This window comes from Sus scrofa, chromosome 1 (assembly GCF_054392235.1).
Source record: "Sus scrofa isolate SSC_HxYL_T2T_F1_AM1 chromosome 1, Sscrofa_HxYL_maternal_Yorkshire_Landrace_v2.0, whole genome shotgun sequence".
Taxonomy (NCBI): Eukaryota; Metazoa; Chordata; class Mammalia; order Artiodactyla; family Suidae; genus Sus; species Sus scrofa.
Window position 1 is genome coordinate 75237134 of NC_139383.1, and position 24354 is coordinate 75261487.

The following is a 24354-nucleotide window of genomic DNA, read 5'->3' on the forward strand; positions in this document are numbered from 1 at the left end:
AACATCCATCTCAAGCTAACATCCAGCCTCCATTAATATCAATTTTTTCTGTGCTATTAAGAAATTTGCTTGTAACATATACTCTTTCTCTCACTGTATTACTGTCAAAATACATTTCGAGACCCTTTATTAACTTTCTTCTTTTAAATTATCTAGTGTACATATTAAATTCTTTAGCCTACATTTGATAAAGGCCAGACATAAAGGATTTAGGTTGCTGTTAGTGGTCCTGTAAGTAGCTCCTTTTCACAAATCATAGAATTTTAAAGCTGGAAGCAAGCTCGGGCCTTCATGAACAGAATTTCCTCATTTTAAAGAAGAGGAAAAAAGGAGCACTCAATGTTGTTTAACATTCACAAAATTACATTCACAAAGCCTATTAGCAGTGAATTTATTATTATAATTGTTGTTACTGTTGTTGTCATTGTATTTTTAGGGCCGCACCCCCGCAGCCTAAGTTAGTTCCCAGGCTAGGGGTTGAATCAGAGCTACAGCTGCTGGCCTACCCCATAGCCAAAGCAACGCAGGATCCGAGCCATGTCTATGACCTACACCACAGCCCTCGGCAATGCCGGATCCTTTACTCACTGAGTGAGGCCAGGGATTGAACCTGCGTCCTCGTGGATGCTGGTCGGGTTTGTTACCACTGAGCCATGACGGGAACTCCCAGCACTGAATTTTAGAACCCAAATCAAATGTCCTCTTACTCTAGTGCTTGCTATTTTCACTATAACTTCCTTTTCTAGGTGGCCTGATTTACAAGTAGGAATACCTATACAGGGGCCTCTCTAAAAGGAAAGACCTACTTGGATTGATGTTTTAAAACTTTTACGTAAATTATCTTAAATAAAAGATTGGGTTCTTTTATGTAAGCAGGAGACATTCTATTGACTATGTAATGGTTACTTTTACCTGAAGAGAAGACAAACATGCTCTCTCTTTTTTCTATTTCAAAACGTGAAGCCATCTCTTCCTGACTCGCCTCTTCTTCATCTCGACATTCCTGTAATTGCTTCATCTTTTCCATGAGGGCTTCGACCTCAAAGAAGGAATCACTTACCTAAAGAGAAAGTCCAAGAAAGTAGATCTTATAATTTTAATGCACACAAATGAATCAAAAATTGTCTTGGCCTATTATATATAAAGATACGCAAAATTTTAAAATGAGAAAAATGATTTTAAGAACACATTTTACTGTTTTACCTTTTAAAATTAGTAATGTCATTACTGTTAATGCTAAGTTTTAAAAATTAAAATTTAATAGTATATGTCAATTTAAAACAGAACTGAACATTTAAGAGTTAAACTTTTACTTGCTTAATCATTTAAACAAATAAGACACACAAAGTATAAGTGGTTTTGTATCAACTCTGTACACAGGGCATATTGTCAATATATAGGCATACCTCAGATATAACGTGGATTCAATTCCAAACCACTGCAATAAAGCAAGTATTGCAATAAAGCAAGTCACATGAATTTTTTGGTTTTCCAGTGTATATAAAAGTTATGTTTGTTTATACTATATTAAGTGTACAATCACATTATGTCTTTTTTTAAAAAAGTACATACCCTAATTTAAAAATATTTATTGCTAAAAAATTCTTAACACCTGGGGATAGGGAGCTTATCTACTAGAGAAGTTTTTTTTTTGTTTTGTTTTTTGGTTTTTTTTTTTTTTTTTTTTTTTTTTTGGTCTTTTTAGGGATGCATCCATGGCATATGGAGGTTCCCAGGCTAGGGGTCAAATCGGAGAGGCAGCCTTTGGTTTATGCCTCAGCCACAGCAACGCCAGATCTGAGCCGCATCTGCGACCTACACCACAGCTCATGACAACGCTGGAGCCTTAACCCACTGAGCAAGGCCAGGGATGGAACCGGTTTCCTCATGGATATTAGATTCGTTTCCCCTGAGCCACAACGGGAACTCCCTACTAGAGAAATTTCTAAAAGTTCTATTATTTCACTATTTCATTTAATAGAAGGATAACTAGGAACAGTGCTTTTTCTTTAGCCTTGTTAATCAAAGGTGGGAAAGGACAACAATCCAACTCTAAGCATCCTAGCAACTGATAAACTCTCCCTCAGGCCATCTCATAACCTCTAAACTTTGAAAATAAGTGGTCAGATGCAGGCCTGTAACATGAATCCAGATAGCTCAGTAGAGGGTGAAACTGATGATTTTGGGCCTTGTCAGCAGAGCACAGCGTTCAACCTTGGGATAATTATTTTCCTTCCTGTGCTTATCTCAACATATGTAAATACTACCTCTTATTTAGCATCTGATAAATGCCAAGTAATGTACTAGGCCTTTTACCTCTTTAGAGACATTTCTTTTAAACTTTATTACAACCTTGTTTTTGACTTTTATTTAGATGTTAGATAACTTGTCAGCAGTAAAATATATACATTAAAGTCAAATATATAAATTGAACCTGTCCAAATCTGCTTCAAAGGAATAATATAACTGAGAAAATCTGTGCAAATTATTCAGAAGTTTTTAATGTTTCTGTGATTTCTCTTTGGAAATATAAGCCCTTGGTCTTTCACTACAGCAAAAGAATGCAGAGGGAATTTTAACTCATCACATACAGGAATTAAAATCTGCTTATAGAAAATTCAACTCATTCTGATCTGTTTCAAAGGAATAACAATGAGAAAATATAACAGCCAGAGATGAGAAAGAATAGAGGTAAAAGCATTTTAATAAATTTACATTCACTTTATATGTATTTGTAAGAAGTTAACCATGAAGTGTCTTATAAGGAGAAATTTCCAGATCAAGGCGGATTAACTTTCCTAAAAGATAAACAATTAAGAAAACAGACCATTTCTTTTGTGCAGAAGAGAAGAAAAGGTCGTGATCAGCCTCAGGGAGTTTCTACCACCACATTCCACTGTTCTTAGTCCCCCCTCATCTCACGCAGTAGCCATTCAGTACTGGTGGGCTCTGATGAGGCACGTGCTGGTGGCTTCTGATCCTAAAATTATTCAAATGTAACCTCCTAGACGGTCTTACAATCTTGTATGTCTCTTAGCACCAGACTAGTGCTGAGCATTTGGACGCATTCTATAAATACTTGCTGAATGAACAGGTAGGGGGACCTAATTTGTTTAGACTAGACTTTCTAAGAAGTCAAATGAAAAAATAATACAACAGCAATTCCTGTGATTAGTCTTAAGATAGTTCTATAACAGATACTTACCGAAACATTTCCTGCTGAGTTGACCTGCATCTCATCCACACTGTGATTGCCATTTGTAATGTCACAGATGCAGTAGTTACTAACAGAAGGAGGTCTGAACGTGTGGCCACCATCACAATGAATTTCTGGACTGATTCCACAGCCAAATGTGAATGAGGCAAGAGAATGATAGTGTGTGAGTAGAACTACTGCATGTACCAGTTCTGCAAGGGACCAGCTGTGCTCTTCAGCTTTTAAAAGACCCTTGGGAAAAAAATGAGAACATATTTTTACAGTGGGGTATGGTGTTGGTAGGATGTAGTTCATCTTGGTGTTTAATCTACTGAAAACAGGATTAATTACTATATACAATTTAGGATAAAATTACAATTTGAGGCATGTAGAACCCAGAATTTGCTCATTTAACTTTTATGAATATGTATTCACTAATAGAACTTAATATACTGATGATGACACATTCATTCATTATTACTTTGACTTTATGAAACCCTGATTTAAAAATGTAATAGAGATCATGCTGTATAATAGAAAAAAAAAAGATTAAAACATAATAGAACAGATTTTGTTTAAAAGCAGTTGTGATATTTCAGATGATAGTTTTAAATGCATTAACTATGTTGTTAGTTCAAAGTCTCAAACCACATATAATATATTTGTGTTAAAATAGAAGCTACAGTGTAAAATATGCCTGCGTTTTTCTTTATTATCAGGCATCCTCAAGGAATTTTTAAGATAGGGATTTAAACAACTTGACTACAAATACTCTTAAATCATCAAATTATATTTATGTAAAAAATTATGCTCCAGGTAAAGTCTATAATTCTTTAAGGTCTTATAAATCTGCATCCCTTCTGCATCATTATCTATTTTATAATATTGTATAATTTTACATTACTAGACAGTATGAAAATGCATTATCATATATGAATTCTGAATCTTGATAAAAGATGCTTTAATTATATAAAAGTATCTAGAATGTTTTCTAAAACAATGTCAAAAATATGTTGTATTTTTAAGAATTTCTACTGCATGGCAGATTCTTTTAGACCATGTCAATCTTTTATTCTATTTATTCTATCTTCTTTATTAATAAACAGAACTGGAAGAAACTAGTTTAATGTGGTATTTTACAAAGTTACACAAGTTATCACTTGACATCTATCAGAATGGCTAAAATCCAGAACACTGATAACAGCAGAAGCTGACAAGGATGTGGAGCAATAGGAATACTCATCCATTGCTAGTGGGAACATAAACTGGTACAGGCACTTTGGAAGACAGTCTCTTACAAAGCTAGATACAAGCTTACCAAAATAAAATACAATAAAAATAAATACAAGCTTACCATACAATCCAGCAATCACACTCCTAGTTATTTACCCAATTAAGTTGAAAACTTATGTCTACCAAAAAACCTGCATGTGAATGTTTGCAGAGGCTTTATTCATAATTGCCAAAAACTGGGAGTAACCAAGATTTCCTTCAATAGGTGAATGGATAAACAAACTGTGGTATATCCATACACTGGAGTATTTTTCAGCAATAAAAAGAAATGAGCTATCAAGTCATGAAAAGCCATGGAGAAACCTTAATGTTTCCTGATAAATAAAACGAGCTATTTTGAAAAGGCTATATACTATATGATTCCACCTCTATTTAGAGACAGTAAAAAGAACAGTAGTTTTAGAAGGAAGGGGAGAGAAATGAAAAGCGGAAGCATAGGAGATTTTTAGAGAAGTGAGACTATTATGTACGATACCGTAATGGTGGATAACATGACATTATACATTTGTTAAAACCCATAGAACTGTACAACACAAAGAATGATCCCTCATGTAAATTACAGACATTATTAATCCATCAGTTACAGCAAATGTATATACCAAGGCTAGAAGTTAAATAGGAGAAACTGTGGGGTGGGGTAGTGGGTAGAATATGGGAACTCTACTTTCTGTGCCATTTTTCTGTAAAACTAAAACTGCTGTTGAAACAGTCTTAATTTAAAAAAAAAAAAAAAAAAAGACACCCTAGATATAGTCTCTACTTACCTCAATGTGTTCTTTGGTAATAAGCCAAGGCCTATGGGCTAACACTTTGTTAAGTTCTCCTAAATTCTGTAGTTTTTGAGGAGCATTCTCTAAACCATTAAGCCACTTGGGGTCACCACCAACATGAAGGAAATCATTTACATGGAGATTCACTAAGTAGGAGCACTGATGTCTTGCTGCAGCCTTAAAAAAACAAACAAAATTACTCTATAAATATTAAAATCTTGAACAACTACAAATCTTTTTTCTTTATAATAAGTAAAACAGCTAATTAAGTTTTTGATTAGTATGGTTTCAAGTTTTTCATATGCTAGAGAGATGAAGTTTTCATACAAAACATGTAAAAATTCACATACACCATAGAAAGCATCTTAGAAATATCTCAAGAACAAAATATCTATTTGAACTTTAGAAAATTTTATTATATACCTACTGTCAGAACCTTGGATTAAGAAAACTTCAATTAAGATGCCAACCATAAAACAATGGAATATTACCTATAAACTGAACATAAATACCTCTACTTATGTCAGTCAACTATTTATAATAGTGAAATAATCTTGTATTCTACTTTTTCTTTTTTTTTTTTTTTTTTCCAAAGCCTATGATTTTTTTTTTTTTTTATTATTATTTTCCCACTGTACAGCAAGGGGGTCAGGTCATCCTTAGATGTATACATTGCAGTTACAGTTTTTTTCCCCACCCTTTCTTCTGTTGCGACATGAGTATCTACTTTTTCTCTTATTTAATAGAAAAGAGTTCTCAAGGGAGTATAAATATATATTTCCTTTTCTGTTATACGTGAGAGCATACTTATTTAGAAAGAGGAAAAACAGATACTACCTAACAGGAATCCAATTAGAAGTTAGCATATAAGTGTTTATTCCTTTGTTTTAAGTATTAACCATCTCTTTAAAAGATTAATAAAGCAGGCAGAAATAAATTTTCACTGAATGTTTACAAACCATTATTCCAATGTAGTGCCGATAATGCAGGGGTAATGGGCCATCCATTTGCAGTAGATAGTGTTGAGTTTTTAAAAAACTTTCTAAATATTGTGGGTGAAAAACCATCACTAAGGTAATATTATCCAGACGACCCAAAGCAGCAAAAGAATCTGCAAATAAAGTATGCATCTGTGCGTCTTCACTCCCCACTTGGAGAATCTGTATAAGAGAGGAAAGCCATGGTTACAGAGATTGTAAATTGGTGTTAGAAGAAAGAAAGTATGCATGCACTGCATTCTAAGTGTCATTTAGAGGCAGATTAGCGCTCTTTGATAACTCAGCTGGTAGAGCAGAGGACTGTAGAAGCAGATTAAAATTGGCTTAAGAGGAGTTTCCACTTTGGCACAGTGGGATAAGACTCTGACTGCAGCTGCTCAGGTCTCTGTGGAGGTGTGGGTTGGACACCCAGCCCAGTTCAGTAGGTTAAAGGATCTGGAGTTGCTGCAACTGCAAGGCAGTTCTCAGATACAGCTCAGATTCAATTCCCTGGCCAGGGATCTTCCATATTATATGGGTGTGGCCATAAAAAAATAAAATGAGCTTAAGAAAAAGAAGTTAGGGGTTCTCTTATGGCTTAGTGGGTTATGGATCTGGCATCACTGCAGCAGCTCAGATTGCTGCTGTGGCCTGGGTTCAATCCCTGCCCAGGAACTTCCATGAACTCTAGGTATGGTCAGGAAAGGGGAAAAAAAGGAAGATTATAATTCTACAAATTTAACTCAACTAGTAGCAAGACAGAAGAATAAACAGTCGCATATCTTGTAGTAGGGGAGAAACAACAAATGTCAAACATTAAAGGTCATCTAGATAAGCTTTTTGCAGGCTTGGCCAGAATCCAGATAAAGAAGCAAGATTTAGATGATCAAACTTGCAGAGCCTGCAAACAGACACTAATGCCTCTCCTTTAAACAACACCTACTCTCCCTTAATTTAAGGAGAACCAAAATTAACTAACAGCAAACAATTCTTGTGAAAACAAAGCATAGGAGCATTACATATTTAGTATTAAAGATCCAATCTAGCACTGATACCAAGTTTGCCAAGACCAAGTAACTCAGCTTATGGGCACACCTCAACAACATCTGAATATAAGCAGGTGGCACATCACTGGTCAAAAACAAGTCTTGCCTTTCCTCGATTAAATCTGGGTGTTAGAAAAGCATCACAAAATAGTAGAAATCAACATGACTATAACAGCTTTCTAATCTCACTGATTCACTGCCAAAGCATGATGATTAACTGTGATCAGCTCTGTTGCATATTGTTGACCAGCAGCTGTTCAGATGCCAAGAAGTGGGTCATGAAAGCTCTTCCTTAAAAGCATACAGTTCACTATGTACTTTTACAAACAACATACCTCCTTTTCTGGGATGAATCTACTTGGTCCGTGTCCTAGTGGTCGAGGAATTCTAATTCCAAGTTCCTAGAAAAGAAAATTACACCATCTCAGGCCTCCAGCAGTAAACAACATGAATTGAGGCTACAGGAATGGAAGGGAAAAACAGCCAGTTGAACAGAGACAGGCTTGTTTCGGTGGTTTGTTTTCAGGGCCATATATACATACCAATTCCTCTGTTTGCATCACATAGCTGACAACAGTTTATGACTCTGACTAAAAACAATAAAACCTGTTTCACTAAAACCAGAGTTTTGCATAAAGTACTTGGCAGAAAGTCTAGAACAGAAAGTTCAGCACACAGCAGCCAACTCTGTGGATTGTCAGTGATACAAAATAAGACCAATGTGTTTGTACATCCAAAACCCAACCAACCAAAATATCAATCCCTGTTCATCTTGTCAGGAAATGAAAAAACAGTATTCTCTACCTAGATGTCTTAAAGTGAAAGAAGTATAATTATTATTACATCTATAATAACACTTCAAAAGAACAGAAATTTTATGAAAAATTAAACTTCTCTAAATCCACAAAAGTACGTAGGACATAATTTCTATGAGAAATTAATTTTGAGTTTTCCTTAAATTTTTAATTTATAGGATCTCATCAACTTTGCTAATATTTTAGAGGAGCTCAACTAATTAAAAAATAAGGTTTTCTGCCTTTTGACATAGTGAACCTAGAATTCTATACTTTATGTGACAGTGTAGTGTGGTTAACAAAAACTGACAATCTAATCTTAAAGCTTCTATCTTTTCCCTCAGTAAGTGTGCTTATAGAAACAAAACCAAAATATAATTCAACTTATTTTTTTTTTTACAGGTCCATGTTCTATCAATTTAGTCTCGAAACAAACAACCCCCCGACCTTTAATAATCAAATATTAATCCTTGCTTATATATTACAAACAACTATTACTTCACCCTCTCTCTACTGCTTCCTAAAGTTCTTTGTGATATAACCAGATGCTTTCCTTTTAAAAGAAGAAAAAGATGGGGGCGGGGGGGGGAGGGAGGGAGAGAAGGACATGTGGCAGCAATTCAAGAAATCTGGTCCAAGTAAATGAAAACCTTTTGAGCAGAATACATTTTAAAAAATTAAGCAGGCAGGACAAAATGGAATAGAATCCTAATTAGGAGAACTCAATATTCATATTCAAAGTACACTCTATTTGCCAACTAAGCCTAAATTTTTATATATGCTTCCAATAATCTTATATCAGAGGCCAGTGATTTCTTACTCTGATAACTCTACACTTATACCTAAGACAAGAATGTCTAATAACCATAGGGGAGGCACTAAATTCACTGGTTAGGCCATGTATATGTCTATCCTATAACAAATGTAAGGGAAAAAGCCCACATTCCTGCTATTTAAAACATCATTTTGGCATAAATGCAGCTGTTTATATGAAATGATGACTCCTAGCCTAACTGCTGAATTTCTGATTCAACTATATACCTATCAAACAAAATAAACTTTGAGGCTAAAAATTACTATTTATGTAATAGTAATTTCTTTAAAATTTTTTTTTCATTTACTTTACTATCTTATTTAAAATGCATTTTATCAAAACACCTATTTCATGGGCTTTTATTAATTTTATACCTAAGAGACACCATTTTGATGGCTTTAGTATATAAAAGGTGGCTTCAAATGGGGGAGAAATGGATTATGAAATAAATGATCTTGGGAGTTCCGGTCATGGCTCAGTACTAATGAGTCCAACTAGTTTCCATAAGGATGTAGGTTCAAGCTCTGGCCTCACTCAGTGGGTTAAGGATCCAGCGCTGCCATAAGCCATGGTGTAGGCCAGCAGCTACAGCTCCTGGGAATTTCCATACGCCACAGATGGGGTCCTAAAAAGCTAAAACAAACAAACAAACAAACAATGATCTTGATACAACTGGAGAGCCAGTCAGGAAAAAGTGAAACTGCAGTCCTAACTCATACTTTACTAAACGATAAATCAGACGTAAGTGAAACCCCCCCCCCCCAAAAAAAAAACAACAGTATAGTACCAGAAAAAAAAACACTCATGGAGTTAGGCCCAAGAATGCCACAAAACCCAGAAGTCATAAAATAATTTCAGATTGATAAATTGATGACATAAAGACTTTCATATTGGAAAATTAAACATATCACTTTGTTGTACAGCAGAAAGTATCACCCTTGTAAATTAACTATACTTCAGTAAAACTTAAAAAGTTTGATGATAGGCTGCGTTGGAGAGGAGGTAGAGAAACAGCCATTCATTGCTTATACATTTCATTTTGTTTCTTTTCTTTCCTTTTTTTTTTTTTTTTTGCCTTTTAGGGCCCCACAGCATATGGTAGATCCCAGGCTAGGGGTCAAATCAGAGCTACAGCTGCTGGCCTACACCACAGCCACAGATACTTAACCCAGTAAGTGAGGCCAGGGTTTGAACCCACATCCTCATGGGTACTAATCAGTTTCATTTCCACTGCACTTATACATTTCTAATGGGAGTGTTCTGAAGTGTGAGGAAAAATGATCAAGAACTATATGAGGAGTGTGGAGTTCCCCTTGTGGCTCAGCAGTAATGAAACCAACTAGTATCTATGAGGATGCAGGTCTCCTTGGGCTTGCTCAGTGGGTTAAAGGATCCAGCATTGCCGTGAGCTGTGGTGTAGGTCACAGATGCGGCTCAGAACTGGCATTGCTGTGGCTATGGTGTTGGCTGACAGCTGCAGCTCTGATTCGACCCCTAACCTTGGAACTTCCATATGCCACAGGTGTGGCCCTAAAAAGATCAAAAATTTAAATATATATATATAAGGAGTATAAATTACTGCAACCTCTAGAGAGCAATTTGAAATACCGATCGAAATTTAGGTTACATACTTTAGTCAACAATTCCATGTTTAACATTAACCTATACTCACATTTCTGAAATATGTAAAAGTATAATCATTCCAACGTTGTTTCTAATAGTACAAGATATAAAACACTAAGAGTACCCAATGTGGTACAGTGGGTTAAGAATCCAACTGCAGCAGCTGGGGTCAGTCCCCAGCTGGCACAGTGGGTTAATGGATCTAGCACTGCTGCAGCTGTGGCTCGGATTTGATCCCTGAACCAGGAATTTCCATATGCTGTGGGTGTGGCCATAAACAAACAACCTGAGTGCCCATCAGTAGAGGATTGTTTCAAAAAAGTTTAATAGGACCACAGACTAGAACAGCATGAAGTCCCTACAAGGAATGAACAGTTCAATATGGGTTGGCTTTAAAAGATCTCTAAAATATACTCTGCAGGAGAAAAAAGCAAAGTGCATAATATGTATATATTGTGTTACTATTTGTAAGGGAAGAGAAAAAAAAAAAACTTAGCAATTCCATTTCTAGGACTTTATCCTACAAATACATCAGCAGCATGTGTATAGTGTGTGTATTTTTAAAAATAAGGCCAGATTGCTAGCATATGGGCCTCAAAACAAAAGGTTGAAGTACATTATTTTGGTTTTATTTCTCTACCAAATAGATAGTTTATATATCAAACTATTACAAAACAATAGCTTTACAATGCCAAGAAAGTGGCTATCAATGTTTTAAAAATGGAATACTTTCCTAGAGGCATGCCAGGGGTCTTTCGCAATGGTCCTATATAATTTTTAAGTCTTTTAAAGTCCAACCCAACAGCTAAAATTAGTAGCCATATTGGTAAAATTACTGGCCATATTGGTATCATTGTCTTTCCTCTTCCTTACCTTCAAAGGTCAAATCTTTCCTTCGGAGTTCCTTTAGAAATACATTCTTTCAGAGTTAAAAATTATGTTTTAAAACAGGATGTTAAGAAAATGCAAACATTCTTAGGAATGGATGATAGACCCAGTATGCTAATAACCTCTTAGTGTTAAGATCACATTTATCCCTTGATGAGATAATAGTCTGACAAGAAAGCTAGGGACAAAAGAATAGAAAAACTGAAGAAATGAAAGGAATGGAAATAAGTCTCTGACATTCAGGACTCCACTTTCATTATTTTACCTAAGACTAGTTCTAGGTAAAATGGAATTTTACCCAGTTCACACTTGGACTACCCAGGTCAACTTCCTACTAAGCTGAAGAGGTTGTGAGGTGCTTATTCCATTCCCTAAAAGTAGAAAGGGAAACAGAAGGGGGAGGAAGGGGTGGGATACTAAAAGATTTTTAAAAATCAAGTCTTTCCCAAACAGAAGGGGTTGATCAATATGGACATAATGGGGAGTTCCCTTCATGGCTCAGCGGTGATGAACTTGAATAGTATCCATGAGGATGCGGGGTTCGATCCCTGGCCTTTCTCAGTGGGTTAAGGATCCAGTATTGCTATGGCTATGGCATAGGCCAGTAGCTCCATCTCAGATTCAACCCCTAACCTGGGAACTTCCATATGCCATGGGTACAGTCCTAAAAAGAAAAAAAAAAAAAAAAAAAAAAGATGGATATGATGGGAAATACAGTTGCTGCTGTTCTAGATGTGTGTTTTAGATTCGCATCAACTTATTCTTCTACATTTTAGAGGCGAGGCTCAAAAATTGTCTTTTGTTTTTTCTTAGTTAATAGACTAAATAAATAAGAAGGATACAAAAACATGACATGATTTTTTTTCTGCTTAATCTTATCCCTAAGGGAAGACAAAAAGGTTGATCTAGGGTGTTCTTAATGAGTTCTGAGATTTCATACCAATTTATCCCAATCCAGACAATGTCAGGAAGCAGATCATTGATTCTTTATAGACTCCCATTGCATACAAAATGAGCTCTATCTCCTGGGAAAAGTAAACAGGTGACAATTTTCTTGAAAACAGCCAGGATGTCTGGTTCTAGAGCTGATGTCTTTAATTAATTATTCTTTTGAGCCTCTTTAAGAGTTTTTTGGTTGTTTTTTGTTTTTTAATAACCTAAAGGCGTTTTTAGATGATAGATGCTATTGTGATTATATAATACCATTCTTGGTTTCTAAAGGGTTAACCCTTTAGAATTTCAATTTTCTGGAAAACTCATTTTTGAAACACTGCTTTTCCTAGTCACATGACAAATTAGTTGTTATCCTATTTTCTAACAGACGTTGATTTTAAAAAGAAAAAGGCACTACAAGTCTTTAATGGTGTGTTGGTAACCAAAAGTGCATTTTGTAACTTCCTAAAGGTTACTTCAATTATGCTTTCATATGAAGCTGTAAAAAATTGAGTTATAGACTTTGAACAAATTTTGGCCAATCTAGATTCAAGGAAGCAGAACTTGCTAAGCAAATGGCCTTCTTAAGAAGCAGATGTAGATGCTAATCACAGCCCAAACCTCACAGGCTCTTGGTGAAGGTGTGGCTGGGAAAATTAACATGGGAACTAACAGTCCTATCCTCTCAGCAATCCTCCTAATCAGAATCTCTGAAAGAGATATCACAACATTGCTTCAAATCTCTGACATGGTATCTGCTTCCTCACCAGTGTGTAATACAAACACACTTATTTTCACAGTATGAAAATTCTTAGCACATGTTGACAGTAGCACAGAACGACTATGTATGTCATGTATCACTGTATGAATCAGTGTTTATTGAACGTACTGTTCTAATGAGATTTTTCAAATTTGGCAAAGATACATTTAAGAATCTATATGAATATGCTTAAGCAAAAAATGAACAACTTACCACAAATGCTAAATGAAAGCATTTGTTGGTTTATGGTATCTATCCATTTGCAAAACAAATTGAAAAGTAAAAATAATCATCTCTTGAATAATCCTACTTTTCTCACTGCATTTGGTGCATTTTTAAACTATCTAGATGTTTTAATACTGATAAGCAGAACACTGATATTAACTTCGATTTTTTTTGGGGGGGGACCACATCCACAGCATATGGCAGTTCCAGGGACTGAATCCCAGATACAGGTGTGACCTGTGCCGCAGCTGTGGCAATGCTGGATCCTTTTAACCCACTGCGCTGGGCTGGGGACTGAACCAACACCTCTGCAACGATCCGAGCAGCTGCACTCGGATCCTTAACCCACTACGCCTCCACAGCAGGAACTCCTAATTTTGATTTTTTTAAAAATTACAAAAGCGGTTCTTTTTGAAATACATTTCAACAAGGCAAAAATATACTGTGTAAAAAATTCCCATCCCACTCTCCCTTGTTTATAAGAATCACTGCTTATAGCTGGGTACTAGCCTTTTGGCATCTGAAATTTTTAAATAGAAATGAAGAAATCTATAAGCATTACAAAGAAAGAGTCCTACTGTAACAACATGTTCTAGTGCTTCTTCTAAATTTTTCATTGACTCATATGGAATTTAGGAATATTGGAAGTTTAGGTATCTCTTTTTCCAGTGTCTGGTCCTCTGTGAACTACATTCTAGAAAGATTAAAACTCCAGACTTCAAAGTACAGGATTTATAAGATTGATTTACACCGTATGGGTGTCCCATACTTTAGTCACATTCCTGGAAAGTGTTTAATTTAAAGGTACTGTGGAAGCTTGCTATTTGAAAGCACTGTGTTATTCTTTTGTAAAGTGAATAGTTTTCCTATCAAGCACTGCTTCCTAATTCATCTTCCCACATGTTGGCTGTTTTAAAAATGAAATACAACTATACAAAACTTCCTGGTCTCCTGAACCCAATCCCATAGGCACTGTAATCAATGAATAAACTAAAATGTATCTATCTACCAGTTTACATGGCTATGTTTAGAGATTGCAGATCTGGCTAAGAACCAGGATTCTGCACACAAATACCACCAGAAATAACAGATGATTGGGGGTCACTCCTACTCAAAATTTGAAAAGATCTGTTATGGCCTGCAAACAGAAATTATAAATGCTATTTCAACACTTTCACACAGTTTTCTCTCCTTGGTAAAGTTTCAAAGCAACAGTTATGAGACTTTTTTTTTTTTTTTTTTTTAGGTTGTTGTATTATCTGGAAACAAGGAACACAGTATGTATCCATGAATGTTAAAATGTAGGAAAAAAGTATTTGATGTTCTATATCCTTCATGAGAAAGTGTCTATGTTTATATGAATATATGCAGAATACTCATAACATAGATTCCATTTACAAAAAATAAATAAATACTAACATTGAGTCATTTTAGTGGGCAATGCTGCAGAGAAATTACCTTGTATTTACGGGTTTCTTGAATGAAGTCGATATTTACAAATAACGATTTCAATTAAAAATTTAATGAATATTTCTCTTCTTTCTCCCTCGTCACCTTTTAAATCAAAACCTTTAAGGGTTCGAGTTAAAGTTGTTTTAGTAACTTTCAAACGGTGCTCTATTTGCAACCACTCAGGAAAATATAAAATGTTAAAACGGCTCTCTCTGAAGGCCAATTCAGACACAAAACAGATAGTTTTATAAACAAGAGTGAACGCTGTGCATAACGTCATAGAGCTGGCAGAACACACTTATTCTAGGCAGCATCATCTTTTAACTGACTCAAATGTATTCTTTTCCTTTCAGTAGGAGGCAGAGAGTGAGGGTCACCGAATAATATTCTGACAAGGCAGTGAGGAGAAAAATCCACAGGCTGTTCACAGTCTCCAGCTTTGTTCACTCGCTGACTTGTGGAGACTTGTACAGAAGACCACGTTATTGACGCTTTGGAGACTTGCATTTAAATGACCGGGACAGCTGTCTCTTGCAGCCGCAGCTCCTTCTGTGGCAAACATCCCCCTCCCACCACTGGCCGCCTCTTCACCTGAGGGGCGCGGGCCAGCCCGCGACGCCCCCGCCGGGCAGGGCGGCAGACCCAGAGGTGGCTGCAGGGGCGCCCTCCCGGGAGAGCGCTCTCCGAAGCCGTTAGGGTGCAAAGGTGGGGAAGCGGCAAGACCTCCCTGTAGCCCAGGCAGCTCGGCCGGTACCGCCCGCCCGCCCAGTCCCTCACCCGGATACCTCCTCCTGGCCGCGGCTCCCGCCACACTGCTTGCAGCACAGCAGCTCCGAGACGGTCAGTGAGGCCGTGTACGCCTCGTTCGCGGTTGTGGCCAGGCGCATGTCGGCGCGGGGACAGCAGCGGTCGCGCAGAGCAGCCGCCGTGCCGCGGAGGAGGCAAGCGCTGCGAGGCCGGGAAGCTCTGAGCTGAAGCGCCTCAGTCTGCTCTGACTGCCGGGCGGCGCAAACAAACAAGGCACGCGGCCCCGCCCCCACCATCACTCTGCCGACTCGACGGCCGCGCGCGCCAATGCAGACCCGCAGCGCCGCGGAGCCCCGCCCCCTTGGCGCAGAGGGGCGGGCACTGGATGGGGTGCGGGGACGAAGGGAGGCGGTCTGACGCCACCCGGCGAAAAACAACCTCCAGGGGCAGAGCTCCTCCTGCGAGCTAATGCTCAGGTCCTGAGCAGGCTCGGTCTGCCTGGAGGTGAGCGTGCGCTGTGGCTAGAAGGTGCGGCGCGAGCCGTCGGGCTTCAGTGCCAGGGTCGCCAGCATCAGCAGCGGAGAACCTGCCTTCCCTCCACCCTCTTGGGTCTATTTATCTAGAGCCAAAGAGCAACCCACCTCTAAGCTGACCCTGACACCACCATGAACAATCAAGCTCGCTTCACACTTTATAGACAACTTGATATTTCCCTTCTTTCTTTCCAATAATACCCAAACAATGCTGAATGGGCTGCAGAATGCAGAAACAAGAGACGGTGACCTATATTCAGTGTAAAATTATTTTCGGTAAGCTATGCAGAAATATAAATACTACTGTCCTACACAGATAATAAGCCTTGGTAACAGATCTCTAAATTTTCTTTTTTCTAAGTATATTTAAAAGCTTTAAAATTTCTAATATTCCCTCATAAGCACCCTGGGTTCTAAAGAAATAATTTTTCTCTCTGAAATCTGGAACTTGAGAAAACAGGTTTTAAAGGAACAAAAAAGAACTAACATTGTTGGATCTAGAAAACAAATTTCTCAGATCCTGTATCAACACCATTTCCTTACATGGTTCCATTAACTTCTTTTTAAAAATCAACTCCTGAATTAGATCTCTCTTTGCATGTTTGCCCTGAGCTTACATGCTCAGATTTAAAAAGAAGAGGAAGAAGAACATTCTGACTGAAGGAAACAAGTGGAGTTTAAGACACAGAACCAGGGTTCATAAACTAAGTTTGTTCTAGGAATGAAGTTACAATGTCTTAGAGAAGACTAAGTTACTCTTTTAGCTCTTAAAAGTAGCAGTTTAAAATGGTTACTTTTACCTTCTCCAGATAAGTAAGATACTGCGGTATGTTCTCATACACTTCTACAAATTGCTAAATCACCCCAAATATTTTTGCTGGTCAAGAAAAGCAATTTGAAGTTAATATTAACATAGAATGGCTACAGACTTCCAAGCTCTCTTCCTCTGAGCATTGCCATGAAAACAAACAGATAAACAAATGCCCACTCAGCCGCAAGTAAACAAATAGGAAAAAATAAACCAGTAAATCATCCAGTTTGCAGCAATATGACATACCCAAGATAAACTGCTTGTAGATTAACAATTTGGAAACATAAATGCACTTGACATAGGTGTTGAGAGCTATAAAGCTATTTAATGAGGAAAGCATATGAAAAATGGTGACTATGGTTCTATAAGGGTTGAGCTGTGATTTTATTTTCTGGAAAGAATAAAACAGTGGGCATTAGTTGTCTAGTAGGACATAACCTCGTCTGTGACATCAAAATTATGTCATTTACAAAGTGAAGAATGTTCACCTTTCTATTTTTTAAAGAGAGACAAGGACAAAGAATTAAATGCAAAAATGGTTTAAAATATTTAAATATTTAAATGAAGATTAAAACTGAAAATTGTGTATGTACACGTATATATATATTTGTATTTGATACTTAGTGCTTAATATTTATTGAAGCATATATTGAAATTGTATAGGAAGCTCCAGTTAGGATTTCTTTTTTTTTCCCAGAAAGTTTCAGCTTACTTTGATGCTGCCTTACCTAAAAAGAAAAATAATTTTAATATATTCTAATTCAGTGGCTTACTGAGGACCATCAAGCCATTAAATGTCAAGATTCCTTTATCGTTTCCATAAAGGCTGACTTGAGTTCTTCGGAGAGTACTACTTTTTCTTCTTTTGGTCAGAGCAGTAACTATGAATTAGTCACTCTTCTCCAATATAAAAAGGTTGCCTCCAAATAAATTTATTAATCAAGAATCCCAGCAACTGTATTAACCTGCAAATATCACTGTGTACATTTCACTATTGGAAATGGTTTGTTTCCAATCATTCAATAAAAAGTGTATATTTTCCAAAGATTTCACTGCATCAGGAGGCCAGATTCCTAATGAACTCCCAATGCTAAGCATGTAATAAACCTCCTGAGCACAGCTTAGTAATTGGAAAGGACTATGCTTTTGATATTTAGCAAAGGCTACCATTATAGACCAGCAGCTCTTTACAAAAATCTAGCCCAAGAAGTAACAGTAATTCTAAAATATTTCCTTCCCTCTGCAACTTATTCAACTACATCAACTGAGGTTTTTGCATGTCATTAGCAGTAATGTTCTCAACTCTAATTTTCTCAAGAACAAGATGATACACCCATGTAAAAGGAGAGTGGTGTCAAATGACTTGATCTGAGCAGACAACTATGAAGCATTAGAGTCCAGATTTGGAGTGGTAGTTCAGCTTCCTGAAGGAAGCAATATTTGAGTTAGGACTTAGAGGATTAGGCCTTGGCAAGAAAATTGGGGGAGGGTTTGGGGAAGTAGAGACTGAGTTCTAAGCAAAGAAACCAAGAAATGCAAAGGCCCAGAGGCAAGGGAGTGACTAAGAATGGTGACCCATTAGGGAAGCTAAAGGATGTTCATCGAGATCTAGAGCAGAGGATATGGAGAGTGGAGGATGGAGTTTAGGTAAAATATAAACAATAAGGAGGGAACCTTAAGATTCTTTAAAGACTATAAATTTCATTCTTAAGAATACTATAGAATTACTAAAAATTATAAAGGGTAGAATGACATCAAACTTGCATTTCAGCTAAGGTTTAGAAAAACAATGAAGGGACAAAACTAGAGGCAGAAAGATGAGTTAGGCAGGTTTTGGGGGCAATTCTGGCAAGGGAAGAACAACAGAATGAGGCAGAGTATAGGGATGAAGGTAGATTTGTCTTTCCAACATGATAATAAGTTTTTGAGAAAGGAAGTGATGCCTCATACTCTTGTGTTTGAAATTTTAGGAGACAAATCTCAAGTTATAAGTTCTTCTTCCCTAAAGACCTTAAAAAATATAGTCAATTCATGAAAAAGAATGGGTATATTTTAATAGAAAGAATACTAATCAGGCCAAAAGGTATAATCACACTTTCATGGAGCACATATTAAACCTGGAACTTTCTTATTAGCTAAAGGAATTAAAATACTACAGATTTGTAGATATATTCATTCAAATATAAATTATATTAAATAATTGATTAGATACACAGGGCAATGGGTTTAGCTGTAAAACCAAAAAACTCCTTTAAGAGCAGGAGTGGGATTTGTTAGATTTATGTGGTTTAAGCATTCTTGGTGGGGGGGCGGGAAGACCTGCTGTCATCTTAACCATTTTATTTGAAATGAATGCTGGTTTATAAGATTACTTCTGCTTACTAATTTTGTCCAGATTTTTCTCCTCTAGCTGATATCTTCCTGGTTTTTTTTTTGTTTTGTTTTTTTGTTTTGTTTTGTTTTTAAATAGCTTGTCTGCTAAGCACTTTTTTCCTTTCAACATCATGTTTTAAGTACACTGAGATCCTTTTAGCATGGCACTTTAATTTTATATTCTCTTATTTGTCCTCTATTTTTTCACTTTTTCATTTTAATTTTTAGAACTATATTATTTATAAGGAAGCAAGAATGTTGACACATCTTTGCTCTCTTTCTCTCCTTTAGAGTTTCTTCTTTTAGAAATGCAGTTTTAAATTTCTATACAGGATTTTAAAAACATAAACCATCACTCATACTTGTAAATAAACAGTATTCCAAATAATGTTGGTGGTTTTAAATTAGAAAATCACTTTCCCTCAAAGAACAAGCATGTTACATCATGGTCAGGTTTTCCAGGTTAATGATAATGAGGCCAACATATCAAACATTAAGAACTCTACACATATAAGGCAATATAATTATTCCTATTTTACAAATCTGTAAAACAGAAACTCATCAAGTATGGGTAACTTGTCCAAGGTTGTAAAAGTAGTAAAAATGCAGCCTGAGATTCAAACCTAGGTCTGTCTGAATCCAAAGCAGCAGAAGCTGGGCTGCTTCTTTTAATGAGTATTTTAAAATTTTCAATAACTGTGTATTAGCCTAAGTTCTTGATTCTGATGGCAAAAAAAAAAAAAAAAAAAAAAAAAGAAGGAAGGAAAGAAAGAAAGAAAAAAAAAAAGGCAAGAAGAAAGAAAAAAGTATCTTCCTTGCTTATACTGAGAGTGAGATCTAGTTTAAAAAGAAAAGAAAGAAGAGAACATGGAATGCTTGGTCTTGGTATTTGAGAGTTTGTCACCTCAGTTTCTCTATCCCTGTCTTTCCTCTCAGTCTCTCCCCAGAACTTTGGCACCTTCATGCTATCCAAAGCTCCCTCACTGTGTAACTCATCTGAGTCTACCCAACAACCTACCTGTTCCTCACATTACCACTATTTCTCTCAGAGTAACTAGCAGGCATTAGGAAGAAAACAGGCTTCTTATGGGGAGTTCCCGTCGTGGATCAGTGGTTAACAAATCCAACTAGGAACCATGAGGTTGCAGGTTCGATCCCTGGCCTTGCTCAGTGGGTTAGGGTTCCAGCGTTGCCCTGAGCTGTGGTGTAGGTGGTGTCAGTCGCAGACGCAGTTCAGATTGCTCAGATCCCCAGTTGATGTGGCTCTGGTGTGGGCTCCAATTAGACCCCTAGCCTGGGAACCTCTATGTGCCACGCGAGTGGCCCTAGAAAAGGCAAAAAGACCAAAAAAAAAAAAAAAAAAAAAAAAAGAAAACAGGCTTCTTTAATTCACACATCATTATATGAGGGGCTGATAACTCATACTAATTTCTTTGTTTCTCCCAACAGAATGTAAGCTCCACAGAATAAAAATGTTTGTCTTTTTTGCTCACTGCTATATTTCCAAATTCTTAATGCCCAGTACATAGTAGACCCTTAAGAATGTACTGAATGAATGAACTCCGCAGAGATGTTTCCATAAAAACCAAACCAAAATGCGTGACTCAACTGAAAGCTTAGTAATGAATTTCAAGTTCAATATTCATATTATAAAAGCTTTAGGCCATCTAGACAAATGTTTTTGGAGGCTTTGAGGTCACAATTTAGGCAGGCAGGCAGGCTCTGCTTGGGAATTAGCTTGTTCTTGGTTCCAGTTCTAACAAGTAACTTCCATTTTTCATAGCCTCTTCCCATCTTCTCCTTGGGAACCCCAGATACTCCCAAGCTCCTCTGATTTTCCTGTTCTTGATTTCCTGAAATACCAAGATATAGGATTTGGCAATTGTATATTAATATATATGGCTCACTTGTTAAGTCAGGCAGGTACTTACAAATCAGACACTGCCTGTATATATACCACTGTTTGACAAATTCACAAACATTTTGTAACTAAGTTTGGCTTTAAACAACCTCGGTCTTACCTAAAGTGAAATGACAGGAAAGAGTCTGTTGAGACATCAAAGTTAAATGAGAGAATTCATTCATTACAACTTTTAGAGGCTAATTACTTTTTGCATTGTTCCTGAATTTAAGAATGAGTTTAATATGGCATAGGATGAGGTTCAGGAAAAGGGTGATTATAATGCAAAATTGAGAGTCAGGACTTTATCCCAAGTGTTTGTAAGACTTACTGAAGGTTTTAAAGAAGGAGAAAAGGAAATGACACCAACTTAAAAAAAAAAAAAAAGTAATGTAGGATACTAAATACATGACATATTCAAGTAGAAAATATTTCTCAGGCTGCACATATATACTGTGTTGTGTAATTATTATTATTATTTTTAGGCAAGAAACAGATTTATTAGGATAGGACGCTTGTGAGAGATGTAAGCAGGTATGCAAGGAAGCTCTGCCCTGAGGATCTGGTGGACCATAGTTTTATCATCCAAGGGGAGTGCAATTTTTTAAGACAGTTTTTGAGGGGCTGGATTTCATCTGTACCAAAAAACATATGTGAAAATATTTTTTAATTTTTGAAAGTGCTTCTGATGTGGGCACAAGGCAATAACTGGTTTTAATATGTAACCTATAATTTTAAGTACAAGGAATATATTAGTCTGGTATAATATAAAAATTATCTTTTCAAAATAGATTAAAATCAGACCTAGTATCTTCAACTTACGCTGAGCCCACAGACTTGATGGAACTGATTTCTCAACTGTTTACTTCCTTTGTAAAATTGAATTGACCCATGGTTAAAATGTTTAGGCTAAATGTGCATTAGTAAGTCGTTAGCTTGATCATGTCTGAATTTTGAATGTTTCAGTCACACTGGAGATAATTTTGATTCAAAGAAAGAAAATCCTAGTGACAATATTCTAAAATCTTTTAATCACATTATTTTTGTTAATAACAGCTATCTTGACCTCCTCACCATGATTAGTGCCACCAAACAGTGAATATTCTACAGTTACGTGCTTTTCCTACACAGCTCAGAGAACTCCCACTCAGTTCCTTTGTGATAATCTTTAGTTGTAGGTACTTTAATCCTTTAAATTACCTTCTTTCTTTGCCTCCTTCTGAGATCTCTTGTTTTCCAAGAGGGTATTAAGTTGTAGATCCTTAACCTGGTCGCAAAGTACAAGGCCACATCTAGAGACTACATGCACATTGTTAAGCATTTTAGAAATTAAGTGCCATTCACTGGACTTTCTCATGTGTTGTTATTCTGCTCTCTGAAACCGCACTGCACCTCTGGGGGCCATTTTCCCTTTTGTGCAAAGGATGAGAGTACGTTCAGGGCACTCTAGTTCAACAAGTATATTTATTTCCACTTATACTATCTTTCTGTTTAGCTAAAAATACTCAAAAAAGAATACAACTTAAAAATTTTTTTACATGAGTTCAATTTTGAAAAGAATTTAAGATCATTTCATTTGTAGTAATAGAAAATCTGATTTTCCTAATTTTTAGCAAATAATTGAGAATACTAAAATAGGATTTCATTCAGATATTAGAAGTTGGGGAAGGTAGTATCCTTTTTAAAGTTGTTACATCTCTAATTTAAGAAATACGTTTTGGCATAGGTTTATGTATGGATATTAATGCTATCATTTGACAAATTAACAAAAATCATAATAATATGTAAACACAGAGTATTCAGTCATTCATTATTTATAAATATTCACTGAATGCCAATTATATACATTTAATTTCTTAAATCCCATAGCAGAAATATCTTAATTTGAGACTGACCATCTACTTTATTTAGGTTTAAACCTCTCACTTATAAGTTACACAGGTTGGCAGATAGCTTGAGATTCTGTCAGGAAGCATTAAATAGGAAATCATCTACTCTACTGTCCAATTCTGGAAAAAAACCAAAAACAAAAAAACTAACCCACACCGAAACAAAACAGAAGGTATGGTAATCTCATAACAACCCTTCTAGGTTTAGTCACCTCAAATTTAAAACAAAGGGCAACTGAACTTCATGATCTCTCAAACTTTATTTCCGCTCTAAAGTTCTACTCTGTTAATATAATTCCTGATTTTATCAAGAATTATATACTTTAAGCTAACCAGAACCTGGCCTCCTTCTACATACACTAGGCTTCTTTGTATATTACAGTGATTTTTTTTAAAGTGTATTTCTTAGGATTCAGTCCTTACAAGTACTTTAGAGGTATTAAGAAATACTAGATTTGGGATTTCTTTTTCAAGCTCAACTACCAACTATATAAAAATTAGATGCATTGGAAAACACCAAAACAATTATTTGTTGTCACTAATTTAGTTCCTGGAGTAAATAAAATTTCTTCCACCATCTCTGTGAGTATATGTACGAATATTTCTGTAAAATTTTCAGTGTCAAAGACAAGTACAATTCGTGTGTTCTGGCCTTTTTAAAATTCATGCCTGTCTGCATCTGCTTAAGTAAAACTACAGTAGTGAGTGGACTGCTACAGCATGTGGGCACTTTGCTGTGCGAATCCAGATTTCCCTGATATTATGAATACAGGAAAATACAGACATACTGTAACTATAATTCACAACCCCTTAATTTCAAATCTGTTTGAAACATAAAATAGCATCATTGTTCTCACTAATTGGCTTGATAAATAATTTAACTTTACTTATTTGAACTTCAAAGAGATCATTTATTAACAAAATGCCTGTTTTAGACACTGTATATAAATCAGAATTCTAGTAATATTGTTTGACTAAAGACTATGCTGACCAAAAAAAAAAAAATCAGTAACATCTGAATATCACTTTTGTATACCTGCCACATCTCATCTGCACACGAGAACTCCCAGCAGATGTGGAGGATTCATGCTAGTCTGTAGCTCCCTATGTTGTTCACCCAAGGCTTGGGTCAGGCTTTAAGGTTCAGAGAATGTTCCCAGGATTTCTGCTGGTTCTAGACAAGTTCTGGGGGAAATCTAATTCAGAGTTTCATTCCCATCAATGCTAAAGTGAGCCTTAGAGAAAAAGCTCTTAGAATCACAACTGTTCAATTATGGTCTACTGAATAACAAATTAAACTTGCCTTCCAGTAGGACTTTTATGTAGGCTG

General features: G+C 36.4%; 2 protein-coding genes across 5 annotated transcripts in view; one reads left to right on the forward strand and one right to left on the reverse strand.

Annotated features, from left to right (window-relative positions):
* ARMC2 (armadillo repeat containing 2) overlaps positions 1 to 17681 on the forward strand; it is a 156930-nt gene extending 139249 nt beyond the window's left edge. The window contains exons 18-19 of one of the 2 annotated variants that reach the window (XR_014806726.1): positions 14566 to 14596; positions 15125 to 16368. Coding sequence is in view for 1 of the 2 variants with exons in the window: in XM_084962049.1 (XP_084818175.1) it covers positions 14566 to 14596; positions 15125 to 15155 (62 nt within the window). In the remaining variant the exon portion in view is untranslated. Of the gene's footprint in view, positions 1 to 14565; positions 14597 to 15124 lie in introns of both variants that reach the window. The other variant, XM_084962049.1, reaches the window with a different exon arrangement.
* SESN1 (sestrin 1) overlaps positions 1 to 24354 on the reverse strand; it is a 113911-nt gene that overhangs the window by 6377 nt on the left and 83180 nt on the right. The window contains exons 1-6 of one of the 3 annotated variants that reach the window (XM_021090868.2): positions 15557 to 15788; positions 7618 to 7683; positions 6219 to 6419; positions 5254 to 5436; positions 3206 to 3448; positions 913 to 1060 (exon numbers count right to left, since the gene is read on the reverse strand). In XM_021090868.2, the coding sequence (XP_020946527.1) occupies positions 913 to 1060; positions 3206 to 3448; positions 5254 to 5436; positions 6219 to 6419; positions 7618 to 7683; positions 15557 to 15658 (943 nt within the window). In that variant the 5' untranslated portion in view covers positions 15659 to 15788. Of the gene's footprint in view, positions 1 to 912; positions 1061 to 3205; positions 3449 to 5253; positions 5437 to 6218; positions 6420 to 7617; positions 7684 to 15548; positions 15789 to 24354 lie in introns of those variants that run through there. The other 2 variants (XM_021090872.2, XM_021090862.2) reach the window with 2 other exon arrangements.